The 25,401-nt window shown below is 46.0% G+C and overlaps 4 protein-coding genes across 4 annotated transcripts in view; 3 read left to right on the top strand and 1 right to left on the bottom strand.

The window, feature by feature from the left end:
• Nucleotides 1-7,982, top strand: part of LOC119798269 (cell migration inducing hyaluronidase 1) — a 134,494-nt gene extending 126,512 nt beyond the window's left edge. Inside the window, exons 26-30 of the mRNA XM_038307642.1 lie at nt 4,720-4,806; nt 5,186-5,343; nt 5,458-5,558; nt 7,019-7,166; nt 7,243-7,982. Of these exons, the coding sequence (XP_038163570.1) occupies nt 4,720-4,806; nt 5,186-5,343; nt 5,458-5,558; nt 7,019-7,146 (474 nt within the window). The 3' untranslated portion in view covers nt 7,147-7,166; nt 7,243-7,982. The remainder of the gene's footprint in view (nt 1-4,719; nt 4,807-5,185; nt 5,344-5,457; nt 5,559-7,018; nt 7,167-7,242) is intronic.
• A 6,109-nt stretch (nt 7,983-14,091) lies between these two features.
• mesd (mesoderm development LRP chaperone) lies at nt 14,092-19,213 on the bottom strand. Its single transcript, XM_038307624.1, has 3 exons — nt 19,027-19,213; nt 16,964-17,196; nt 14,092-14,551 (listed from the first exon to the last, which is right to left on the bottom strand). Exons 1-3 carry the CDS (start codon nt 19,183-19,185, stop codon nt 14,284-14,286), a joined length of 660 nt encoding a protein of 219 aa, XP_038163552.1. The 5' UTR covers nt 19,186-19,213; the 3' UTR covers nt 14,092-14,283.
• A 2,644-nt stretch (nt 19,214-21,857) lies between these two features.
• tlnrd1 (talin rod domain containing 1) lies at nt 21,858-24,014 on the top strand. Its single transcript, XM_038307637.1, has one exon. The coding sequence runs from the start codon at nt 22,747-22,749 to the stop codon at nt 23,809-23,811; it is 1,065 nt and encodes a 354-aa protein (XP_038163565.1). The 5' UTR covers nt 21,858-22,746; the 3' UTR covers nt 23,812-24,014.
• An 87-nt stretch (nt 24,015-24,101) lies between these two features.
• Nucleotides 24,102-25,401, top strand: part of stard5 (StAR-related lipid transfer (START) domain containing 5) — a 30,826-nt gene continuing 29,526 nt past the window's right edge. Inside the window, exon 1 of the mRNA XM_038307641.1 lies at nt 24,102-24,246. The gene's annotated coding sequence lies outside the window, so the exon portion shown is untranslated. The remainder of the gene's footprint in view (nt 24,247-25,401) is intronic.

Raw genomic sequence — 25,401 nt, 5'->3', positions numbered from 1 at the left:
GACAGCCATGTTGCTGCTCCTGGTAGCAGCCATATTGCTGCTCCTGGTAGCAGCCATGTTGCTGCTTCTGTCGGCAGCCATATTGCTGCTCCTGGTAGCAGCCATGTTGCTGCTCCTGTCGGCAGCCATGTTGCTGCTTTTGTCGGCAGCCATGTTGCTGCTTCTGGTAGCAGCTGTGTTGCTGCTCCTGTCGGCAGCTGTGTTGCTGCTCCTGTCAGCAGCCGTGTTGCTGCTCCTGTCAGCAGCCGTGTTGCTGCTCTTGTCGGCAGCCATATTGCTGCTCCTGGTAGCAGCCATGTTGCTGCTTCTGTCGGTCGCCATGTTGCTGCTCTGGTAGCAGCCATATTGCTGCTTCTGTCGGCAGCCATGTTGCTGCTTCTGTCGGCAGCCATATTGCTGCTCCTGGTAGCAGCCATGTTGCTGCTTCTGTCGGCAGCCATGTTGCTGCTCCTGGTAGCAGCCATGTTGCTGCTTCTGTCGGCAGCCATGTTGCTGCTCCTGGTAGCAGCCATGTTGCTGCTTCTGTCGGCAGCCATGTTACTGCTTCGGTCGGCAGCCGTGTTGCTGCTCCTGGTAGCAGCCGTGTTGCTGCTCCTGTCGGCAGCCGTGTTGCTGCTCCGGTCGGCAGCCATGTTGCTGCTCCTGGTAGCAGCCATATTGCTGCTCCTGGTAGCAGCCATGTTACTGCTTCGGTCGGCAGCCGTGTTGCTGCTCCTGGTAGCAGCCATATTGCTGCTCCTGGTAGCAGCCATGTTGCTGCTTCTGTCGGCAGCCATGTTACTGCTTCGGTCGGCAGCCGTGTTGCTGCTCCTGGTAGCAGCCGTGTTGCTGCTCCTGGTAGCAGCCGTGTTGCTGCTCCTGGTAGCAGCCGTGTTGCTGCTCTTGTCGGCAGCCGTGTTGCTGCTCCGGTCGGCAGCCGTGTTGCTGCTCCTGTCGGCAGCCGTGTTGCTTCTCCTGTCGGCAGCCGTGTTGCTGCTCCTGGTAGCAGCCGTGTTGCTGCTCCTGGTAGCAACCGTGTTGCTGCTCCTGGTAGCAGCCGTGTTGCTGCTCCTGGTAGCAGCCGTGTTGCTGCTCTTGTCGGCAGCCGTGTTGCTGCTCCGGTCGGCAGCCATGTTGCTGCTCCTGTCGGCAGCCGTGTTGCTGCTCCTGTCGGCAGCCGTGTTGCTTCTCCTGTCGGCAGCCGTGTTGCTGCTTGTGTCGGCAGCCATGTTGCTACTCCTGTCGGCAGCCATGTTGCTGCTCCTGTCGGCAGCCATGTGTCTTCATCAGCCAGTTCCTTGTTCTCATAAAACAAATGTGAAAAAAACAAAGCTTTATTTGATCATCTTTGATCACTTTTCTTGGATTTTCACTTTATTTGGATTTAGTTTTTACATATGCATAGATATACGTACAGATATATATACAGAAGAGCTACATGGGTATATATTTTATCTCTTTTTATTCTTATTTTTTATCTTTATTTTATTGTATAGTTGGATGTGTGTGTTTTTACTATATAAAACTGTAACTGGAGCGTGTAACAAAAGTAATTTCCCTCTGGGATTATTAAAGTGTTTCTGATTCTGATTTAGGCAGGGCGGCGTGTTACAGCACTACAAGCAGTGATGTCACTGGGTTGGTTGATGCTACCGCTAGCAGTTAAAAACACATGACGAAAACTATTATTAGTTTTAGTCGCATTTTAGTCATCAGATATGTGATGTTTTAGTCATTTTTAATTGACTAAAACTCTAAAAGGTTTTAGTCAGTTTTACTTTATAACAAAGTGTCTCAGAGAAGTTGTGAAAATAGCAGATCTAGTTCAACACATCCTATTGGTTAATATAGCAGACAGACCAGCTAACAAAATGTCCAATAAAGGAATGATTTTACCATCCAAGGTTTCCATCCCAAAGCAAACACTTCCTGATCTGCTATGAATTCTGCGTTAAACACAGATCAGTAAAATCTGCATCAGTCCAAAAAAGCAAAGAACAAAAACATTCTTCTTTCTACTTTGATGGTTTTAGCTTTATTTCTGAGAATTAACCCCTCGGTTCCCGCTGCTCAGGGGTCACAGTTTTGATATAAAAGAAAATACAGGGAGAACCTTAATAACTGCCTTGTAAGTAGGGTTGGGAATTGATAAAATTTCCCGATTCCGATTCTGTTATTGATTCTCTGAAACAATGAAGTTGGTAAGCGGACGCTGACATTCATCTACCTTCACCTGGGACATTCTATCTCTGCCTGCCTCAGTGAAAACAGAAAGCAGTGAACGGGAGCTGCAGTCTCTGAGCCAACCAGACGGGCCGTCTCCTCACAGTCGTCTAAATCTAATGGAGAAGGAATCCGTTTAATGAAAAAGCATTACTGTACAATTTCTGGAAATAAACTCACCTCCCCCTGATTTAAATAAACAAGCGTCACCTTTCTCTCGTTCCCTGAACTGCGGAGCAACTTCGTAGCATTTTTCGTAGCCTCCAAAGAGAGGCAGGAAACTGGTTCATTTCCAGAAATGGCATCTGATTTACTAGGAACCACATTAAGTTCAGCCAGTGATATAAAACTAGCTGCTTCCCACCAGAGTTTCCTTCCATGCTGGTCGTAACTTTAGCTTCTGTCTGGAAGCATCAAAAACACGGCATTCGTTAAAATCTACGCCATGTTGTGTGCGCAGGTGTTTCTGCATGTTGGAAGTATTTCCTCCCGCAGATGTTATTGCCACTTTACATCCAAACGTTTGATCACCTTACCCGATGGGATGCCATTTTTTTCTGTCTTGCTTTTCTAGATTCATGCCAGGTCACATGGTCACATCTTGCTTACTGAATGCCGTGTGCGTAACTTCTCGTGCTGCCCGGCACTAGGCTCTGGTGCTTCCTGGAATCGATAAGAGAATCGTAAAGCGAGCTGCCAAGCGGTTCCATGGAATTGGAAGCGGTTTTTGATTCCCATCCCTATCCATCAGACACATTAGAGGTCCGTTTCACAAACAGTGATCAGACCAGTCACCATGACAACGTGCAGGGGGAAGTCTGACCTCTGACCTTCAGACTATAAAAACATGCTCACACTGCCCCCTTGTGGCTTAAGACAAATTAAATCAACTTCCATTCATATTTCACCAGGTCATTTATATAAAACTGTTTGATCATCATCACCATTATTACCTTCATCACTGCTGAGTTTCTATTGGTTAACAGACTCTCATCAGCCATCCAATCATTCCTCATCATTTGCCTCCAGGGATGCAAAGCAACCAACATCAGCTGATGAAGAACATGAGAAGTTTCCCTTTACTGTTTCCAAACATAATAGATAATAGATTTCTACTTCTATCCTCATTAAATCTATCATCATGAGGTCCTAAATCATTTATTCTTCTAATGGGTGAATTAAAGCTGCCATCATAAACAGGAACAGGTTAGCCGCAGCCTCAGAGCCTGAGGTCTTCCGTTATCTGCATAATCACAGGATCCAGACTTCCTATCTATCCTCTCTGTTTCTAGGCAGATATTCTGATGTTTGGTGGATCCAACTGAATCCCAGCTCAGCTCCTCCTGGTGCTTTAGAAAAACCCAGACTAAATAAACTCTTCAGCCCCGACCAGCTTCCACTCACTAACCCATGGACAGACAGGAAGTCAGAAATAAATAAAGTTAATGATGACGTCATCAACGTAAGTCTTCAGGTCTCCATGTTTTTCACTCAAACTGAGGAGAATAACTAAGGATTGATGGCATAACCCGATCCGTCTCAGAAGCACGATCTATCCTGGAAGCTTGAGCCGTACTCAGAGCAGTCTGGCTAAATCCTTCTGGGACGGATCTTGCTTTCGTGATGGGTCATGCTTCCGGGACGGAATGCGCTTCCGGGACAGATCGTGCTTCTGGCAAGGATCGAGCTTCCAGGATGGATCAGTTAGTGACAGTTCCTTCATGATTCCCTAAAACGTTCAGAGGCTCTGGCTGCTTTAGCTGCAGAGCCCCCTGCTATAACCATAGAGAACGTCAGAACTGCCAGAAACTTTCATCTCCTTGGCTACCATCTCTCCTCTTTGTAACCATCTAGCAGGCGGATGTGATGTCATCAATGAAAACCTACAATGCAGCGATAGAGCATATTCCTTCCCATTATCATCACATCTCATCTCAAGCCTCATCATCATGCAGGGGACCAAAACACCTCGCTTGTTCAGCCAGGCCAACAATTCCCTCTAACGACCCCCCTTTCAGAGACATAGACAGGTATGGGGCATTGCAGGCTAACAAAGAAGCCAAACAACCTCCATTCCAAAGGGGGGGGCCCGTTCATCCGCTTCTATTTGCATGTTTTCTAAACTAAAACCCGGCTTTGTTGGGCTGCTGGATAAAACCTGGAACTAAACACTATTTCTGACATTTTGAATTGAAAAATCTTCCTGGATGGAAGAGAAACGTCTTCAAACTTGGAAACAAAGTCCAGTCGATTGATTTTAACTTTTGTGAAATACTGGTTTACTACTGGTTTACTGATATAATGGTGTACTGGTTTATTTTTTTACTGCCAAGATGGGGTTTATGGTCCCATGCATGGTCTTTTCTGCATTCCTAGGACCATCTATGAATGTTCTAAGTTCTTGGGCTGGTTCCTACCTCATGTTTCCAACTCTCACTGTTCTCTGTGTGGACTGGTTCTGACCCGACCTGAAGGCCTGTTTTTACCTTCCTTGTTCCTTTGCTTCTGTCTCCTCAGAATTCAGCGGATCACTTCCTGGAGGTCCAGCTGGTTTCCTACAGCGTTGGATTTTTCCACGCCAAGGAGGACTTTGCTTTCACGGAGGTAACTTGGTCTCAAACTGACCTTGTGGATGAAGTTCATCCAAGTCTTCAATCCTCACAGTTCTGAGACACGCTGTGGACAGAGTAGAAGGTCCAGGAGAAGAAGTTCTCCATGTTCAAAGATTCTACAGAGGTTCTGGTTCTATTGGTTCTGTCAGGGAAGTTCTGGGGTTTGGGTGTTTCTGATCCAGTAAAGTTCTGGCTGTTTCCAGTTCATATTCCACATCCCAACTGAGTGTTTTGTCAAAGCTTATTTGTCTTCTGGAAAGTTCTACTTTACATGAAGATTGTTGGTTCTGGTTCCTTAGAACTTCTTGTATTGTGTTGGTAACCCAACAGACTGAGCAGAACTGATGCTGATGGTTCTGCTGTCTCACCAGGTGAACGGCAGGAAGTGGTACCAACTAGATGATGGACTCCACCTGACTGTGGTTGATGGAGGTGATGGGAAGCTGGTGGAGAGCAGAGGCTTCAGGACGTCTGTCCTCCAAGGAGACTCTGCTGAGCTGGAAGCCTACGTCAATGGACTGAAAGACGGGTGAGTAGATCCAGTTCTGGTTCTTGTGGTTCATCTCTGTGAGTCTGCAGGACCTCCTCAGCCAGAAGAGCTTCTCCTCCTGGTTAGTGCTTAATTATTGTCTTGTATTTTCAGCTCCATCGTGCTCCTGACATCCAAAGGCAATCTGGTTCCTGGAGGATCCTGGACCAAAGTCCTGGAAAAGCTTGGAGCAAAACCCATCAGCAGTTTAAAAGGTACTGAATGACAGCGCTGGAAAAATTACTCAGAAACGGTACTTATGTGTAAATACAAATAAACAAACAAATTAATACTCTAGTAAAAGTATCACACTGACATTTGTACTTAAGTAAAAGTAAAAAGTACTTGCTTTTAAAAATACTGGAAAGTGTTAAAAGTAATTCCTGAATAGCATTATTAAGTGTATCTACTATATGTATGTTTTCTTTACGTCAGTAATGTTATTTAATGAACAGTGCTGTTTTGTTTTTACCTTCTATCAAAGTTCAGACTTGGGATTTCTAATTTTGAAATTTCAGGGATGATCAGTAAAATATCATTAGGTTCAGAAAGACGACTGGTTAAACCTCTGAAAGTGTTTAATTCAACAAAACATGCCGTGTTTTATTTAATCTGAAGTTAGCAGATTGCTACAACACCAACCTGACTGTGACTAACAGGATTTAATATTTTCAACTAAAGTTTTTATCTCCAGTTTAATTCTGAACTCCACTGTTTAACAATCCTGTAAAGGCAGCTTTGAAATTCAGGGCTGTCAGACTTCTAATGAGACCAGTTTCCAGCAGCTTTCGTATTTGTCTCTATTTTAACACTAGAATCAAATAATTTGATCATTCTGGCATCGTTCAGAAATGTAAAAAATGGCAGAAAGCAGACGTGAGTCTCTGGATCCAGGTTCCTTCCTTTGGGTGGCAGCTGCAGCCAGAGCAACCAATTCATGGAGACGAGAGCTGAGCTTTCTCTGGAAAACAATCAGTGAGTTTTAGTCAGAACTAACGCAAACTGTACTAAACTCATAGAGAATCAAATGAAGCATTCACACATGCAGATCAACTAATCTATCTATCAATGTCTTTCATTGCTAAGAATATCCAAACATGATCAATATGATTAGTTTAGCCAGATGAATGTACATCTGCTTAGTCTGCCTATTTCTGCTGTGTATAGGTATCAAAGAAGCTGAACAGGGATATCATCTAGCATCACATCATCAATTCTCTGTGCTAATTAAAAAACGGTAAACGTTTAAAAATAGAGAGTTTATTACATTATTAGGATTTGTGGATTAAATGCATATTCAGAATTATATACGCTAGTACATATCAAAGCTTTGTGCTTCATTTGCAGGTATATAAAAATGTACTTAAGTACAGTAACACAGTACTTGTACTTGGTTACATCAAACAACTGAATGATTGTGATGAACTCAGAGAAGGAAACTTCCTGTTTTGGCAGCTTCTAGCCCCTGGCTGTCAGAAACCTTTGGTTTTCATTCATATGCAGAAAAAAGAAAGAAAAAACTACTTTGAGGTTCCTGTTGTACGCAAACCAGGCAACGCTGAGATCCCAGTAGAAGATGATTGTAGACCTTCATCCGACAGAGCTGCAGCTTTTGGATCTAAGCGTTATTCTAAGTGACTGGTTAACACAGATGTCACTCCTGAATCTTTTGCAGATAAGCTGGTGTTTGTGGGCTTCAAAGGTTTGTTCTACCCTGAATGGGTCAAACTGGAGATGAGCAACAAGAGAGCGAAGATCCATCAGGTCCTACCTGTTCCCACGGTAACCAAGAGGAAACTATGACTCCCAGACCAGCAGGGCAGGTTAGAAAAGCAGTGGTTAATCAGACAGAAATAAACAGATGTTAGAGAAACACTGATTGTTTTTCTGCCTCTCCAGAGTCCCTGAAGATGTTCCTGATGTAGAAGCTGAAGATGTGTGGAGGAGCTCCAACCAGAGCAGGACCCCCCCAAGTTTATCCCTGAATGGTCCTCAGGCATTGACCTACGGCCCCCCATGGCTGCTTTTATTCTCAGGGCATCACTTCTTTCCATTTTTGGTTCCAGTCAAGGAAAAGCAAGATTTCCCAAAGTCAGAAAATCTACAAACAAAACAACACAGGTATAAAGGCGTCCATCTAAACCGTTTTAAATCTTTAAAACATCTAAAGAAAATCTGAGTCTGGAGAAAATGTTTAATAGTTGATGTCTCAGTCCATGGTTGAAAACATGCAAAGAAGGAAGGTTTAGAAATCACCAAGGCTTCCTGCTCCGTCATCACCTTCATCTTAGAGGATTATTAAACTGTCCAGGCTAGAACTTTGCTCCATTAGTTGATGGGGTTGCTGGTTCTCTGCGTGCTGCCTTAGACAACGCCGCCCCTTTGAAAAAACAAACTGTTAAAAATAGAAAGCTTGCTCCTTGGTTTAATGTAGAGCTGCGCACTTTGAAGCAAAATGCTAGGAAACTGGAGAGAAAATATCACTCCACAGGCCTGCGGGTATCCTACTGTTAAATATGGAAGTTCGGTCCCCCTGAAGGCGGCTGCGCATCGGAACTTCCCTTCCGGTTCTTTTCCTGAGAGCAAGTTATTTACTACTCTTAACTCAAACTGGGTAAAACTATATAAAAAAGGGCTATTATGGGATTCTTCATAAATAAGATCGATCTTATTAAAAATAAGATCATAAGCACTCCTCTATCTGCGATTGTATCTGAGGTAGTCATGGAATCTGAACTGGGTTTCCTAACAAAAAGCACTTCGCTCTCAATCTGCAGGTTTACTTGTGGTTCCTAGAATTTCTAAAAGTAGAATGGGAGGCAGATCTTTTCGTTATCAGGCTCCTCTTCTGTGGAACCAACTACCAGTTTTAGTCCGTGAGGCAGACACCCTGTCTACTTTTAAGGCTAGGCTTAAAACTTTCCTTTTTGATAAAGCTCCTAGTTAGAGTGGCTCAGGTTATCCTGTGCTATCTCTATAGTTATGCTGCTATAGGCTTAGACTGCTGGAGGACATAGGGGCCCCTTTTTCATCATTCTGCTTCATTCTATCTCTATTCTCCCACTCTGCAGAATCTGTTAGTTCAATCTCTAACGTTCTGCTCTCTCTGCTTTTTCTCATAGTAGCTTCATCTGGTCTGTTCCTGTTTGGCTGTGACTCCATCCTGGAGAGAAATATCAGCTGTGCTGCTGCCATCAACACCTTTGTTTCTAGATGTTGGAGCTTGGCCTGTTTTCCAGTGTAGTCTTGTTTCTCTGACTGTGACTAACTGGATGTGCTCTCTTCATTCTCTGACATGGGAGCTGGCTCGGAGCTCATCTGCCTGGCTGTATGTTTCCTGGACGGGGCCGCCTGTGGAGCTGGTTGACAGTTGCCTTTTGTATCTACGCTTCTTTTTCTATGTTTGCTTCTGTCTCCTTGAACCCCAGTCGGCCTCAGCAGATGGCCGCTCACACTGAGCCTGGTTCTGCTGGAAGTTTCTTCCTGTTCAAAGGGAGTTTTTCCTCTCCACTGTCGCTACAAGCATGCTTAGTGTGAGGGATTGCTGAAGAGTCAATGAGTCGATGCAATCAGCTGGTTTTCCTTAGATAGAAAACTTTGAATCAATCTGACTGGATGATCTGGTGAACTGGAAAGTCACCTGAGATGACATGATGTGAATTGGAGCTATAGAAATAAACTGAATAGACTAAATGAATGTTCAGCTTGAAGCCACTCTAACAGGGCAACCCTGCTTACAGTCTCAGATCTCTGCTAACATTGTTTTATCAGTTAAACCTCCTGCAGCCTTTATGGGTTATAGTTACAGCTGCAGGCTTCTGACATCATTATTCATACATTTCTTCTTTAGCTTCAACAAAATCTTAATGATACAAAAATCCTTTTTAACATTTAATGAAAAAGGATCTGATCTTTTTAACATTTCTATGAAATTGCGGTTTAACAGACATTATAAAACATCAATTTTCACTTTAGTTTATTTCATCAGCTCCTATTTTCATCATGTCATCTCAGGCCTCTTTATAGATCCAGATCATCCAGTTTCTAAGGAAAACCAGCTGATTGCATCCAGTCCATGACTTTACAGCAATCCCTCACATGCATCATCTGTGGCGTCGATTAGCTGATGGCTGTTTGTAGATTAAAGCATTAGATTCTGTCGCAGGTTAAATAGCCTCCCAGGAGCTTCAGATGGACAAAGGACGGCATTATGAGGTCTTAGAACCATGAGGAGGAAGGATTTGCGTAGTTCTCATGTGATGTAACATCCGGCGCCTCGTCGCTAAGCACCATCCTAGCAGCACGCCTGTAGAGACGGCAGACTAGATGTCATCCGTCCTGATGGGGTTCAGCAGAGCGCAGGTTTCACTACATCCTAAACTTCTCCTTAGCCAGAGGAGCTGAAGGCAGATTTCAGCCTCCATGGCTTTATTCAGGCTAACTAAACCTTCGTCTGGTTCAACAGTCAGAGAGATGTTTCAGATTTTTACCTTAGACCAATGAATTACAAATGTATTCCATCACAAGTTGTTTTAGTATCAGACCGAGTCAGCAATGCTAAGGTAGCTACAGTAGCTAATTAGCTCATGTGATTTGTTCCTGCAATGGATGACAGATGAGTGTGTCCTCCACTCACTTCCTCTGAACCAGCAACCCTCAGACTAGGGGTGCACCGATTGCAGGTTTCTGGACCATCATTGATTCCCGATCTTTAAAATGCCTGACATGCAAGGTTTCACTCTTATATGACTGAAAGGCAGTAATCAGTTCCTGTGAAACCATAAAAATATCTGACATTACTACATTATTGCTGTCAACTATCAATCAAAGCTAAGAGCAAAGATTTTCAGATCTTTGCAGATCTGGGGAAAATATCGCTTTCTAATTGTCAACCAATCACCAATCTCCCAGCATTAAGGAAATGGAGGCCAATAAATCAGCCGGCTGATAAGTTGCCGCACCCCGACTTTAGACGTCCTTCATGGCGGTGGAGAAAGACCTGACGGTGGTCATTACTGAGTGAAGCTCCTCCAATGTATCTCAATGTCACAGTAGTCATGGTGGGTCTGACAGACATCATTGTCCTCAGTGTCCTGCGCATGTTTACTGCGATAGCAGCTAGAGGGCGCTGCATTCCCCTTGTTTTCACATCTCATCTTAGCTGCTTATCCAGGTTTGCTCTGTATGCAGACGATACACAGATGATTATTAAAGGAGAAAAAGAACGAAGGTTAAATCTGGGAACAGGTTATAATTACTGATATGAAGGTAAACATGTTAGAAACATCTCATCTGTGACCCGATCCCAACCCAACAGTTTTTTACTAAAGAAACATTTTTCAGTCTTTTAGCTGGATGTCTTCTCTATAAATACGAACTATTTGAATCCAGTGAAATACCTGCTGCAGCGAGCTGTACAAAAAAATACATGGTTATAGTTGGGTTCAGTTATTAAAACGTTCCTGCTCTCCTCAAATTATTATTATTTTATTTAAAAGAAGAAAAACGGATCTTAATTTAATTTTTGGGTTTATATATTATATCCCATTTTCTGTTCTTGAAGACTCTCTGATGTCTTTGGATGTAAAGAAGGACAAAGCCGTGTGTCTATATGTATATATATGTGATATTAAATGTATATAAAGATCAAAGGATGATACTTTAGTTCTGGAACAGCAGACAAATCAAACATTCACCATCTAGAGATGTATTTCTATAAGTTTGTGAATAAGTTTTGGATGATTTTTTTTGTTCTTTTCTTACTTGGTTTGACTGGAATACTTTGCTTACGATGTTGTTCCACAAACATGAAGACCTGTTTGCTATTTTAGATGTTTGAAATAAATACTTCTCAGTTATTTTCAGTTCTAGTTTCAGTTCTTCTTGGTTCCATCATTACTGGACCATCCACCCACTCCACCCTCCTACATGTAGGGGTCCCAGGAGCCCGCCCCAGTGGGGGAGGGAAATGAGTATTTGAACAACCTGCTATTTTCCAAGTGATTTATTTGTTTGATGCAGCTGCAAATCAGTATTTGAACATCTGTCTATCAGCTAGAATTCTGACCCTCAAAGACCTGTTAGTCTGCCTCCATTTATTCTCCTAAACTAGATGCACCTGTCTGAGGTGGTTAGCTGCATAAAGACACCTGTCCCCCCCACAATCAGTTAGAATCCAACTAGCATGGCCCAGACCAAAGAGCTGTCCAGAGACACCACAGACTAAACTGTCCTCCTCCACCAGGCTGGAAAGGCTGCAGGGAAATAAACAAGCAGCTTGGTGAAAAAATTATAAATTAGAAAATGGAAGACGCTAAACATGACTGTCAATCTCCCTCAGACTGGAGCTCCATGCAGGATCTCACCTGGTGGGGCCTCACTGATCCTAAGAAAGGGGAGGAGCTGCTCAATGGCCTGGAAATAGCTAGATAGACCACTGTTTCCATGGTTACTGTTGGTTACACACTAAGGCGTCACGGTTTGAAATCATGCATGGAAGGTATCCTCTGCTTAAAGCACCTGCCAGGATCTGGATGATCCAGAGGAGTCAGGGGAGAAAGTCATGTGATCAGATGAGACCAAAATATAAGTTTTTGGTCATAATTCCTCTAACTGTGTTTGGAGGAAAAACAAGAACACCATCTCTACTGTGAAGCATGGGGGTGGTAGCATCATGCTGTGGGGGTGCTTTTCTAAGGAGAGAATGACCGAGGTCATGCATTGCCAGATTCTGGGGAACAACCTCCTCCCCTCAGTAAGAGCATTGAAGATGGGTGGAGGCTGGGTCTTCCAGCGTCACAATGAGCCGAAGCACACAGCCAAGATAGGAGGAGCGGCTCTGGAAGAGCAGATCTAGGTTCTAGGCCTAGCCAGTCTCCAGACATAAACCCAATAGAGAATCTTTGGAGGGGGCTTAAACTCCGTGGATGAACAACAGCTCAAAGCTGCTGGATGTCATTTTAAACAGGGGGGGGGCTGTGAAATGTATATTGTTGTTTTTTCATATATATATATATATATATATATATATATATATATATATATATATATATATATATATATATATATATATACATGCCTATTTAAAATACACTGAAGTGTACATATACCGTTCAGTGCACCACCCAGGGTCTGTAACAGACAGTTCTGAACAGTTCTGCATTACAGGAAGAACCCAGGATGTAAATAACTCTAAAATACTATGCTTACCTTAAACAACATTAATGGATGTTTGTGAGCTGCGGCTCCATGCTCTAACTCTGAGCAACAGGCAGGTTGCCATAGTTACACTCTAAATTGGAGACAGGCTGCTCTCGTTGTCATGGTTACGGTACCAGTGTTCTTCTTCACTGGTGGTGGTTTTCCAAAAAAATCTGAAATGTGTTTCTTTCATATAGACTAGTCTGCCGCCAGCGGGATACCTCTGTACTTGGCAACCACTAGCCTGCTTGACGTTGCAATGACAACGTAACCTTGATGAACTTGTGTTGATTAGGCCTCTAATTAATTAAATTAAAAAACTCTGATTATCAGCATCTATAGATCTACAATCTGACAGCATCCACCTTCTTCAACACAAGTCACTCAGATTTCCTTTTTTACCATCAATAGATTTCCTTGTTCTAAAATTTTGAATGTGTAATTACAACCTGACACCACAGGAGGGCAGCATAGAGACCATGTTCAGGACAGAATCTGGACAAATAAAAGAGGAATTCTTGTTTAGTGCATTTTCTCTTAACTGAATATTTTCAGAGTAAAACATGCTGTTCCATACTTTCATCTTTTGTGTTTATTAATGATATTTTTAGCTTTTCAAACTTTGGTTCTCCAAACAACCAACTGTTAATCCGTCTGGGATAAAAGCTGGCAGAGTATTTATTTGATCACTTGATCCATTTCCATCTAAATGAACAGAACTATTAATACTTCTGACTGTTTTATACCATTTAGTATGAATGAATATTTGATCATGAAACTCCATCTCTAATAATAAAGGAATATAAAACAGGTGGATCTCATATGTGAGTCGGTGAATATTGAGACTAACTCCATAGAGGAGAAATGTTTTCAAAGACAAAATGATCTTTTTGCTCTTTAAGAGATTTAAAATGACCAAGTTTAAGTCCTGTAATTAAAGAGTCTGTGCAGAGAGGCCTCAGTGTGTCTGAACTGCCTCACCTTTAGCTGCTGTCCCTGATTCAGAAAAATTAACAAAAAGCTTCTTTAGCTCATATAGACATAAACATGACGTCCAGATAGAAACGCTGCTGATAGATTGGTTGATGAGAGTGGAGGCACTGTGGACCAAGATCTAGATGCTAGAGACTCAGTCCCTCTTCAGGTTGCACAATCTGTCTGCTTTAGTTCTTTATTTTTGTGGCTTTCATGTTAAAAAGGGTCTGATTGGACGGAGACATGAAAGAGTGGACAGGAAGGACTGAAGGGTCCCTGCTGGACAACAATGTCCACTTCTTGTCTTCATCCGCTCTGCTACATGCTAACAGATGCTATTGGCTAATGGTAGTTTAGGAAAGAAGTGAAATCTGACTGAAAGATCTGGTTGATCTGGATCTATGAACGGACAGGATGGAGCATAGAAATAAACTCCTGGTGGGTCGGTAGCAGAAGTGGACCATCAGAACACGGAGCGGTTCTGTAAACAGAGTCTGGATCTATGTTTAAATCACTGACTGGGTCAGCCTCAGTTCTGGATGTGGGTGGAACCAGAACCGGTACCAGAAGGACAACATTTAGAAACAGGTTTTTATTATTTACATTTTCAGTGAAAAAACAATCAGAAATGTGCTGATTTAATAGTGAATGAGCAGCAGAACCGAGTCCATCAGAACCAGCAGGCTCCAGAGGAATCATCCCAATATTGAGTGTCAGTGATGCTCAGTGAGTGGAAGACTGAAGCAGCTCCGCCATGTTTCCCTGCTACAGCTCCACCTTCAGGCTGCTGCTGGCACTGTTCCCCTCCACGTCTGGACTTCTGCTCTCCTTCTTCCTGCCCTTCTTCTTGGTACCGGCTCGGTTCTGCTGTGAATCCTGGGTCCGGTCCTTTTTGGCAGCCGTTCCCGGGAACACTTGTCCCTCCACGGTAACGTCTGCACACCGCTCCTGGGCCACCAGGAAGTCCTTGACCTCCCAGGCCAGACTGCCGTCTCGCAGCATGAAGATGACCCGGTTAGAACCCACCACGAACCTGGAAACACAGACAGATATTTGAACCAGTCCAACGGACCTGAAGAGCAGAGGTGTTTTCTTCAACGATGATGAAATTATTTCGCTGATGCTCCTTTTTTTCCACGAAGTTTTGAGCTAAATGTGGATCTTTGATGACTACGTCAATAAATGTTAGCTGGTGGTCTGCAGATGTTTAAATGCATCATGGTGCTGTAATCTGCTAAGCAGTATCTGCCGTGCTGCTGCATCCTGTTTGGTCACGCCGCCCACCTGGCATGCAGCGGTACTCATTCTGCATAACCTCAGATGGATCATGGCAGCAGCAGCAGGGGAGAAAATAATCCGGAATAATCCGGTACTGCACGCCGAACTCTGACTTACTCTGCTCTTCCAGCTGTGCTTGTGCAGAAATGTATCTTTGCACAGCTTAGCTCAGAGTCTGCGCTTCACGCTCCACTCTGATGGTTCACTCTCAGCAGTACGGCTCTTCCTGCTCTCACTACCTAATAAACTACCGTATATGTGGCTGATCATTCTCTGCCAAGCATAAAAAATCCCTTTGTCTAACTATCAAGATTTGATTTCTTCCAGCTCACAAGATCTGATGCTAAAAATTCTTTAACTTCTACCAAAAGGAATCCCTAAATTATATCCAAATATTTCATTGCTTTCCGTTTGTTTTTTGGATAAAGATCCAGTTGAAAAGGTTCATCAATCTTTGAATATTTCTCACTCAATGTTTCCTTGTATTGTCATTAAAACATTTTCTCAATTTCCTTTAAATATTTCAACGTTTAAGTAGCTATTCATTCAGTTTAGGTCTGGGTTGCCATGGCAATACAAGACAATTATGGAGGTTCTCTCTGTATTTTTTTATCAAACCCTGTGAATTTAAATCTACTGTGACCCCTGAGCAGCGGGAACTGAGGGGTTAATTCTCAGAAATAAAGCTAAAACCACCAAAGTAGAAAGAAGAATGTTTCTGTTCTTTGCTTTCTTGGACTAATGCAGATTTTATAGATCTGTGTTTAATGCAAAATTCATAGCAGATCAGGAAGTGTTTGCTTTGGGATGGAAACCTTGGATGATAAAACTATTCCTTTATTGGACATTTTGTTAGCTGGTCTGTCTGCTATATTAACCAAGAGGATATGTTTAACTAGATCTGCTATTTTCACAGCTTCTCTGAGACACTTTTTTATAAAGAAGAACATTAATTAATAAATGAGTTTTTTCAATTCTCTAAATCAAAGTTTTCTGTCCAACAGCAATGATGATCTGCACGGCAGCATTCTATACCCAGCTATTGTAGCATCTAGGATAGAGCTGTCAGTGAACCAGCAACCAGCTGTCAGTGAACCAGCAACCGGGGCGCATTACTGTCCCAGTAATGCACCCCGGTTTTCCAGTAATACGCACTAGTTTCCCAGTAACGCACCCTGGTTTTCCAGTAATGCGCCCTGGTTTCCCAGTAATGCGCACTAGTTTCCCAGTAACGCGCACTAGTTTCCCAGTAATGCGCACTAGTTTCCCAGTAACGCGCAATAGTTTCCCAGTAACGCGCCCTGGTTTTCCAGTAACGCGCCCTGGTTTCCCAGTAATGCGCACTAGTTTCCCAGTAACGCGCCCTGGTTTCCCAGTAATACGCACTAGTTTCCCAGTAACGCGCCCTGGTTTTCCAGTAACGCGCCCTGGTTTCCCAGTAATACGCACTAGTTTCCCAGTAACGCGCCCTGGTTTCCCAGTAACGCGCCCCGTTTTCCCAGTAACGCGCCCTGGTTTTCCAGTAACGCGCCCTGGTTTCCCAGTAACTCGCCCCAGTTTCCCAGTAACGCGCCCCGGTTTCCCAGTAACGCGCCCCGGTTTCCCAGTAATGCGCACTGGTTTCCCAGTAACGCGCCCTGGTTTTCCAGTAACGCGCCCTGGTTTCCCAGTAACGCGCCCCGGTTTCCCAGTAATGCGCACTAGTTTCCCAGTAACGCGTCCTGGTTCCCCAGTAATACGCACTAGTTTCCCAGTAACGCGCCCTGGTTTCCAAGTAACAGGCTCCAGTTTACAAGTAACACGCCCTGGTTTCCCAGTAATACGCACTAGTTTCCCAATAACACGCTCCGGTTTCCCAGTAACACGCCCCGGTTTCCCAGTAGCGCGCCCCATTTTACCAGTAGCGTGCCCTGGTTTCCCAGTAGCGCGCCCTGGTTTCCCAGTAGCGCGCCCTGGTTTCCCAGTAGCGCGCCCTGGTTTCCCAGTAGCGCGCCCTGGTTTCCCAGTAACGCCCCCTAGTTAAGCTAGATCCATATCAGATCACAGATGTTGTGATCCATCCAGCCTCCCCACATCCCAACCAATCAAGTTTTGCTCATCATCACATTAATCGGGTTCTACAGAGCTGTGGTCCTGTGGAGCAAAACCAGAATCTGACCCGGTCTACCTCTGGATGTCGTAGTTGGCATTGAAGAGGCTTCCCTGCCAGAGGCCAGTGATCTCCTCGGTCTCCTTCTCTGTGGGATCTCCTGACACCGTGGCAAACACCATCAGGGTTCTGCCCTTCTTGGACATCTTCAGCAGGTCCTCTGGTTTGGACGGGTCCACCTTGGAGAAATCGATGGGTGGAGGAGAACGTTTGTGCTCAGGAAGGTCTCCTTCTTCTATGTCGTCGTCCTCCTGTTGGACAGAGAAGAAGGGTTCATCTACAGAAATCTGCGGTCACCCCCTCCTCCATGCCCAGAGGCAGGCTGAGACAAGGAGACCACTTTGAAGGCACCAAGGCTGGATTCAACAAGACCCTGAGAGACCTGTAGTCCTAAGAGGTCATCAGAGAACCTCAGTGGTCCTCTGAGACCCTCAGTGGTCCTAAGAGAGCCTCGGTGGTCCTAAGAGACCATCTAAGACCCTCACTGATCATGAGAGACCCTCATTGGTAACAGACCTAAACAGACCCTCAGTGGTCCTCAGAGACTCCTCAAGGTCACCAGAGACCCTCGGTGAGCCTCAAGACCCTCTGTGGTCCTCAAAGAAACCCTCTGTGATCCTCAAGGAAAAGACCCTCAGTGGTCCTCAAAGAACCTCTGTGGTCCACAAAGACCCTCAGTGGTCCTCAGAGACCCTCAGTGGTCCTCAGAGACCGTTGGTGGTCCTCAGAGACTCTTGGAGGTCATCGGAGACCCTCAGTGGTTCTCAAGGACCCTCAGAGGCCCTAAGAGGTGACTTTGAGATCCCTGGTGGTTCTCAGAACCTTGGTGGTCCTCAGAGGTCCTTGGAGACCCTTGGTGGTCCTCAGAGACCCTCGGTGGTCATCAGAGACCCTCGGTGGTCATCAGAGGCCCTCAGTGGTTCTCAAGGACCCTCAGAGGCCCTAAGAGGTGACTCTGAGATCCCTGGTGGTTCTCAGAGGTTCTCTTAGAACCTTGGTGGTCCTCAGAGGTCCTTGGAGACCCTTGGTGGTCCTCAGAGACCCTCAGTGGTCATCAGAGACCCTCGGTGGTCATCAGTGGCCCTCAGAGACCAGCTAAGACCCTCATTGGTCATGAGAGACCCTCATTGGTAATAAGAGACCCTCGGTGGTCCTTAAAGACCCTTTGTGGTCCTCTAAGACCCTCAGTGGTCCTCAGAGGTCATCAGAGACCCTCGGTGGTCGTCAGAGACCCTCAGAGGTCCTCAGGGACCCTCAGAGGTCCTCAGAGGTCCTCAGAGACCTTTAGTGTTCCTCAGAGGTGACTAGGAGACCCCTGGTGGTTCTCTGAGGTTCTCTGAGACCCTTGGTGGTCCTCAGAGATCCTTAGAGACACTTGGTGGTCCTCAGAGGTCCTTGGAGACCCTTGGTGGTCATCAGGGACACTCGGTCATCAGAGACACTCAGTGGTCATCAGAGGCCCTCAGTGTTCATCAGAGGCCCCTGGTGGCCCTCAGAGACCATCTCAGAGGTTCTCTGAGAACCTTGGTGGTCCTCAGAGGTCCTTGGAGACCCTTGTTGGTCATCAGGGACACTCGGTGGTCATCAGAGACTCCTCAAAGGTCATTGGAGACCCTCAGAGGTCCTCGGAGATGCTTGGTGGTCATCAGGGACCCACAGTGGTCCTCAGGGACCCACAGTGGTCCTCAGGGACCCACAGTGGTCCTTAGTGGCCCTCAGAGGTCCCCAGAGACCTTCTGTGTTCCTCAGAGGTCCTCGGAGACCCCTGGTGGTCATCAGAGACTACTGGACCGGCTCCAGACCGGCTCCAGTAGTGGCCCCTGCAGGGAGTCCATGTAAGAGCAGGAAACACAGGAAGTGACATCAGAGCAGCAGTCAAAGACAGTTTGATGATGGGTGGAGGAGCAGGACCAGAACCTTCAGCCTGAAAACCCACAACTAGGGGCCCTCATAAAGAGCCTTCAGAACCTCTGCATGGCAGGAGGAACCCGCTCCGTACCGGTCCGGTCCGGTCGGTCCTGGCCGATGCTGGGTAAGAGCCTCCAGCAGCAGCTGGAAGAAAGCGGAAGTCATCCACCCACCTCCCACTGCTCCAGCAGCCGCGCCATGTCTGCGTCATTGTAGTCTCTGATGTCCTTCTTCTTCTTCGGGGCTTTTCCTGGACCTTCTGCTGCAGAGAGACGCAGCAAAGCAACGCAGAGCAGAGCGGCGACCAGCAGCAACCTCACCACAGACGCCATGTTTACAGATGGGGGGCTGTGATTGGTCAGCAAGCAGCCGGTCACGAGCGAACGGCAGCCAATCAGGATGGAAAAACCAAGCCGGAAGTGACTGATTTCAAAATAAAAGCTGACCCTGAAATGAATGGGTTCATAATTTATTATTATTATTATTAGCATCAAATAGTAATTTACAGGAAGGACAAATAAAGCCAAACTTTAGTCTCATCAGTTCCAGAGTATTTATTGTTTTAAACATTTCTGCATCTTTTTCTTTGTCCATGAATTTTAGAGAGTAGAAGAGGCAGATAAGATGGTTTGTGAATGAAAAACTTGCCCATATTATATTTAGTATTCTTTCACATTTCTTTTCTTTTCTCAGAGTCCCAAAATTCACATCTTAGAAAATTCAGGAAAGTTTGGAACTTTAGAGTTTTCTCTAAAGTTCCAAACAGTAGTTCACACATCATCCCACAAAGCTTCACAATGTTTTAGTTTACTATCTGTGATACTTTGGCCATTAATCAGAGGTCCAGGAGGAGCAGATGTAAACAGGCTTCTCAGAAAAACATGTAGCTGTAAATTAAATATTTGGGGGGAAAGCTTTAATAATATTTTGAAATTCACTTTTAGTTATTTGCAGGTTATATTTAATAATGAAATCTTCATAAGACATAATTATTTAGTAAATGCATCACAGATCAAACACCTTGTTGCAGCCAATTCTGTGCAAAGATTGATTTATTTATTTATGTAATGGTAATTCTACAGGGAGTATAGTTTGGCTGTAGTAATGTTTAGATTAGATTCAACTTTATTGTCATGATTGCACAGGTACAGGTACAGGTACAAGGACACGAAATGCAGTTTAGGTCTAACCAGAAGTGTAATAGCAGCAGTGCAGGATAAATTATGGTTCCATAAATACAGTACATGGGTTCTACTGAATGAGTATAGAGATGAATACTATTATAAATAATGAATATAATATATAGATCACAAGAGTTATGAACTCAATTTACAGCTGGATATGTACCGAATATAATATACAGGTGGATATTACTATAAAAAGGTTTTTACAGTTATGTACAATAGCATATATACAGATGATTGTTATTATAACAGAGTTTGCTGGTGAATATGTACTATGAATATTGTACAGATAAAGTTTAAAGTTTTAAATAAAGTTTGGACAGAAGCTATCTAAATTAAAGTGCAGTGGAAGTTAATTGCATATTACAGTTAAAGTACGTTAATGCAGATGTAAATGTAAACAATTGGTGCTGTGAATAAACAGTCGGCAGTGCAAATCAATATGCAGTCAAAGTGAGTAGTGCAAGATGCATGTAAACAGTTGTTACTATAGTAACAGTCAGGAGTGCAGGTAAATATTACAGTCTCATAAAGAAACAGAATAGCAAAATGGTGGTTGGTGTGAGGAAGGAGAGTAGAGTCTATCAGTGAGGGTTAGAGTTCAGTAAACAGACAGCTCTGGGGAAAAAGCTGTTTTTTAGTCTGCTGGTTCTGGTCCAGAGGCACCTGAACTGCCTGCTGGAGGGCAGGACAGAAACCAGTCTGTGGGCTGGGTGGGATGAGTCCTACAGAATGCTGTGGGTTCCATGTAGGCAGCGTTTCTTCTGGATGTGCTCAATGGTGGGTAGTGAAGTTCCAGTGATGCGCTGGGCGGCTTTCGCCACCCGCTGCCGTGCCTTGCCCTCTGAAACAGAACAGCTTCCGTACCACACTGTTACACAGTTGGTCAGGATGCTTTCTATTGCACAGCGATAGAGGTTCACCAGGATAGTTGGGGGGAGCTGATTCCTAAGAACCCGCCGATTATTGACCAAATTGAGCGTTTTTAATTAATATGGAAAGCATTTCATAAATAGCAGAGGACGGATTATACAACCTTGTTTTATACCTTTGTTGATGCGGTGGCACCATGTTTTAATTACATTAATACGTTTATGGGCGTCTTGTTTTTTATTATCCAGATTGAGTGTCAAAAAATTTTTGGGTTATGTCTGAATTAAATGAAGCTGCGTTCTGGTCGCCATCCTCCCCGGTTCGCCATCTTTCCCAGTTGGCCATCCTCCTCGGTTGGCCATCTTCCCCGGTTCCCCATCCTCCCCAGTTGGCCATCTTCCCCGGTTCGCCATCTTCCCCGGTTCGCCATCCTCCCTAGTTCGCCATCTTCCCCAGTTGGCCATCCTCCCCGGTTGGCCATCCTCCTCGGTTCGCCATCTTCCTCGGTTCGCCATCTTCCCCGGTTTACCATCCTCCTTGGTTCGCCGTCCTCCCTGGTTCACCATCTTTCTCGCACCGCGGAAGAGTTCATAAATCTTTGCTCCAGTAGTAAATAAATTCAGCTTCCGGATGGTTTAGTGTCACTAAAACAGATTCATAACATCGAGGCGGTCAGTTCTCCTTCTCCTCATTTAAACATCTTCAGACAAATAAAAAGAAGACTTTAACATTCAAAACAATAAAAACACAGAAAATGATCAAAAGCAATAAACGAGAATCATTAAAATGATTGATGATATAGAGGGAAAATAGAGACAGCTGAACACAACTTTTTTATTCGAACTTCTTTATTATCTGTTCATCTTTACAGTCTGTTCTTCGCTGCCTGTTCTTTAATCAGCAAAGAATCGGTAAATGATTCCCAGCTTTTATTCTGAAACTTCCGGTGTCCAGCTAGGCTAGGCTAGGCTAGGCTAGGCTAGCTATGCTGCTAGTGACGCCCAGACGCGGCGCGTTGCTAAGTCGTGTCGAACCGAACCGGAGCTGAAGGAACCAAAGAGGAGGCAGGACAGCACCGACCGGCTGCCCAGAGGACACCCGGTCCAGTCAGAGGTTCTGGAGTTTTCTCGGTTCGCCGAACCCAGCGGGTCCGAAGCAGCTGCCCAGCGGAACCACACCCTCCCTGCTTCCTGATAGAGAGGCGGCGGGATCATCTGGATCTCCGGGAAAGACGCCGAACTTCCTCTCGGTAGATCTGTGGTTCTGGGGCCGCAGAGGAGGCGATCCACGGACTGGACCGGGACCGGGACCGGCTGGTATGGATGTAAACAAGCAGAACCTGCGGAGGAAACGGTGAGGCTCCCAGCGGAGCGGAGGAGGAACGCGGAGCGACTGACGGACGATGCCGAGGCGTCCGGAGCCGCCGACAGCTTCCAGTCCAGGGCTCGGTTCCAGGAGGAAGCGGTGTTCAATGACAGCAGCCGTGGGAAGCTGCGTGGATCGGGTCGGAACCAGCAGGACCCACAGTGAGTGGATGAGCAGGACAGGATGACATGGCTGAATGATGGACAGACCGGAGGACCCGCAGAGTTCTGGTTCTGGGACCCAGCTGGACTGATAGATCTATAGAAAGACAGCATCTAGAAGTGCAGCTCTTCTTCTTCTTCTCTTATTTGGTTCTCCAAGCAGAACCCAGCGCCGCTGCCTGGGAGCGGAGGTCCATGAGGGGCTGGGACCCCTCCAGCCTCAGAGCCAGCTGACTTTCTGAAACCGGCTGACCTTTGACCTGAGGAATGCCAGCAGGTCGGTAGGAGGTGAAGCTCCCGCCTTGTCGCCATGGCCACCGGCGGCTCTGGAAGGTCTAGGTGCGAGGCTGCGGCCGGCCCCCCGGGGGCCAGCCTGCAGCAGAGGAAGCGGCTGGCGTTCGTCTGCGACGCCTCTAAGGCGAAGGTCCAGATGGTGGCGGACCTGCTGCTGCTGTCCAGCGAGACGCGGCCCGTTGTCTCCTCTGAGGGCGTGGCCATGGCCGACACTTTTGACCAATGCCGCGACACGCTGATCGCCAGGACCAAGGAGCTGTCCATCCTGACCCACGACCTCCAGAGCCAGCTGAACATGGGCCGCTTCTCGGAGGTGGGGGAGCGCCTGCTGGAGATGGCCGACCTGGTGGTGTCTCTGACCGAGCGCTCCGCCCACGCCGCCTACCTGGCCGCCGTGGAGACGCCCGGCTCCCAGCCCTGTCTGCCGGGCCTGGTGGACCGCTACAAGGTGACGCGGTGCCGGCACGAGGTGGAGCAGAGCTGCGGCGTCCTGCGGGTCTCCCCCCTGGCGGACCTCACCCCCCAGGTTCTGCTGGAGCTCTCCCAGAACATCTCCGCCAACCTGAAGACGCTGACGGACATCTCCATGCTGGCCAGCGAGCGGTCTAGGGACCGCTTCGCCAAGGAGCAGTTCAAGCTGGCGGTGAAGTCCATCAGCACCAGCGGCACCGCCTTCCTGGCCTGCATCAAGGAGCTGAAGACCCAGCCCAGCGAGCTGACCCGGAACCGCTGCGTCCTCTTCAGCGCCGCGCTGGTGCAGGCCGTCGCCGCCTTGGTGGGCTTCGCCACGGAGCCTCAGTTCCTGGGCAGAGCGGCCGGCGTGTCTGCCGAAGGGAAGGGGGTCCAGACGGCGGTGCTGGGGGGGGCCATGAGCGTGGTGTCGGCCTGCGTCCTCCTCACCCAGGGCCTCAGGGACGTGGCCCAGCATCCCGACGGCGGCTCCAAGATGGCCGAATACCGAGAGCGTCTGCGTAACGCGGCGTGCGCCGTGTCGGACGGTTGCACCCTGCTGACCCAGGCGCTGAGGGAGCGCTCGTCCCCCAGGACGCTGCCGCCCGTCAACTCCCACCCGGGGACTTAGCTCGGGGGACGGCGCCCATCCCTAAAGACGCTCACCTGGGTCAGGCTGTGGATGGAGGAGGCCGGAACCTGGCCCCTGATCCAATGGACGTGTGGGGGGGCCACGGGGGCCCCTCAGTGTGGTTCTGCAGTGACCTGGTCTATTAGAACTCTGCGTGTTTCTATGTATTTATTTCAATAATAAAACCCAAGGTTGTTCACTGAGCAGCGACACGCCTGGTTCTGGTTCCCCTCACTGACCCCCGCAGGTCCAGACTGGCTGGGTCTGGTTTACTTCACCTGGTCTGGGTCCCAGCAGGTCTGGACCGACTGGGACCAGTTTCAGTCCCACTATAAAGAACTGGGAGCTGAGATCTGTTCTGGTTTATCTGAGTCTGCTAACCGACTGAGGCGCATCTGCTCTGCTAGCATCTACATAGATCTACAGCATACAGAGGTAAACATAAATCTGAAGGCATAGAGGTAGACATAGATCTGAAGCATACAGAGATACACATAGATCTACAGCATATAGAGGTAAACAGATCTACAGCATATAGAGGTAAACATAGATCTACAGCATACAGAGATACACATAGATCTACAGCATATAGAGACACATAAATCTACAGCATATAGAGGTAAACATAGATCTACAGCATAAAGAGGTAAACAGATCTACAGCATAGAGATGTTATACACAGATCTACAGCATATAGAGGTAGACATAGATCTACAGCATACAGAGGTACACATAGATCTACAGCATATAGAGGTAGACATAGATCTACAGCATACAGAGGTACACATAGATCTACAGCATATAGAGGTAAACAGATCTACAGCATACAGTTATACACAGATCTACAGCATACAGAGTTACACACAGATCTACAGCATATAGAGGTAAACAGATCTGAAGGCATAGTGGTAGACATAGATCTACAGCATATAGAGGTAAACAGATCTACAGCATACAGTTATACACAGATCTACAGCATACAGAGGTACACAGATCTACAGCATATAGAGGTAGACATAGATCTACAGCATACAGAGGTACACATAGATCTACAGCATATAGAGGTAAACAGATCTACAGCATACAGTTATACACAGATCTACAGCATACAGAGTTACACACAGATCTACAGCATATAGAGGTAAACAGATCTGAAGGCATAGTGGTAGACATAGATCTACAGCATATAGAGGTAAACAGATCTACAGCATACAGTTATACACAGATCTACAGCATACAGAGGTACACAGATCTACAGCATATAGAGGTACACATAGATCTACAGCATACAGAGGTACACATAGATCTACAGCATACAGAGGTACACAGATCTACAGCATATAGAGGTACACATAGATCTACAGCATACAGAGGTACACATAGATCTACAGCATATAGAGGTAAACAGATCTGAAGGCATAGAGGTAGAAATAGATCTACAGCATATAGAGGTAAACAGATCTGAAGGCATAGAGGTAGAAATAGATCTACAGCATATAGAGGTAAACAGATCTGAAGGCATAGAGGTAGAAATAGATCTACAGCATATAGAGGTAAACAGATCTGAAGGCATAGAGGTACACAGATCTA

Source organism: Cyprinodon tularosa, unplaced genomic scaffold, assembly GCF_016077235.1.
Source record: "Cyprinodon tularosa strain WSP-4 unplaced genomic scaffold, ASM1607723v1 ctg616, whole genome shotgun sequence".
Classification (NCBI taxonomy): Eukaryota; Metazoa; Chordata; class Actinopteri; order Cyprinodontiformes; family Cyprinodontidae; genus Cyprinodon; species Cyprinodon tularosa.
The sequence above is the reverse complement of the archived record's forward strand: the minus strand, read 5'-3'. Positions and strand labels throughout refer to the sequence as shown.

Bases quoted from the DNA above. Each gene is read 5' to 3' on its own strand.
- mesd (XM_038307624.1), bottom strand. From the start codon at position 19,185: ATGGCGTCTGTGGTGAGGTTGCTGCTGGTCGCCGCTCTGCTCTGCGTT. The intron at 17,197-19,026 runs GTGGGTGGATGA...TCTGTCCAACAG, and splicing joins GGCTGCTGGAGCAGTGGGAG to GAGGACGACGACATAGAAGA. The intron at 14,552-16,963 runs GTAGACCGGGTC...CTGTGTTTCCAG, and splicing joins GCCAACTACGACATCCAGAG to GTTCGTGGTGGGTTCTAACC.
- tlnrd1 (XM_038307637.1), top strand. From the start codon at position 22,747: ATGGCCACCGGCGGCTCTGGAAGGTCTAGGTGCGAGGCTGCGGCCGGC.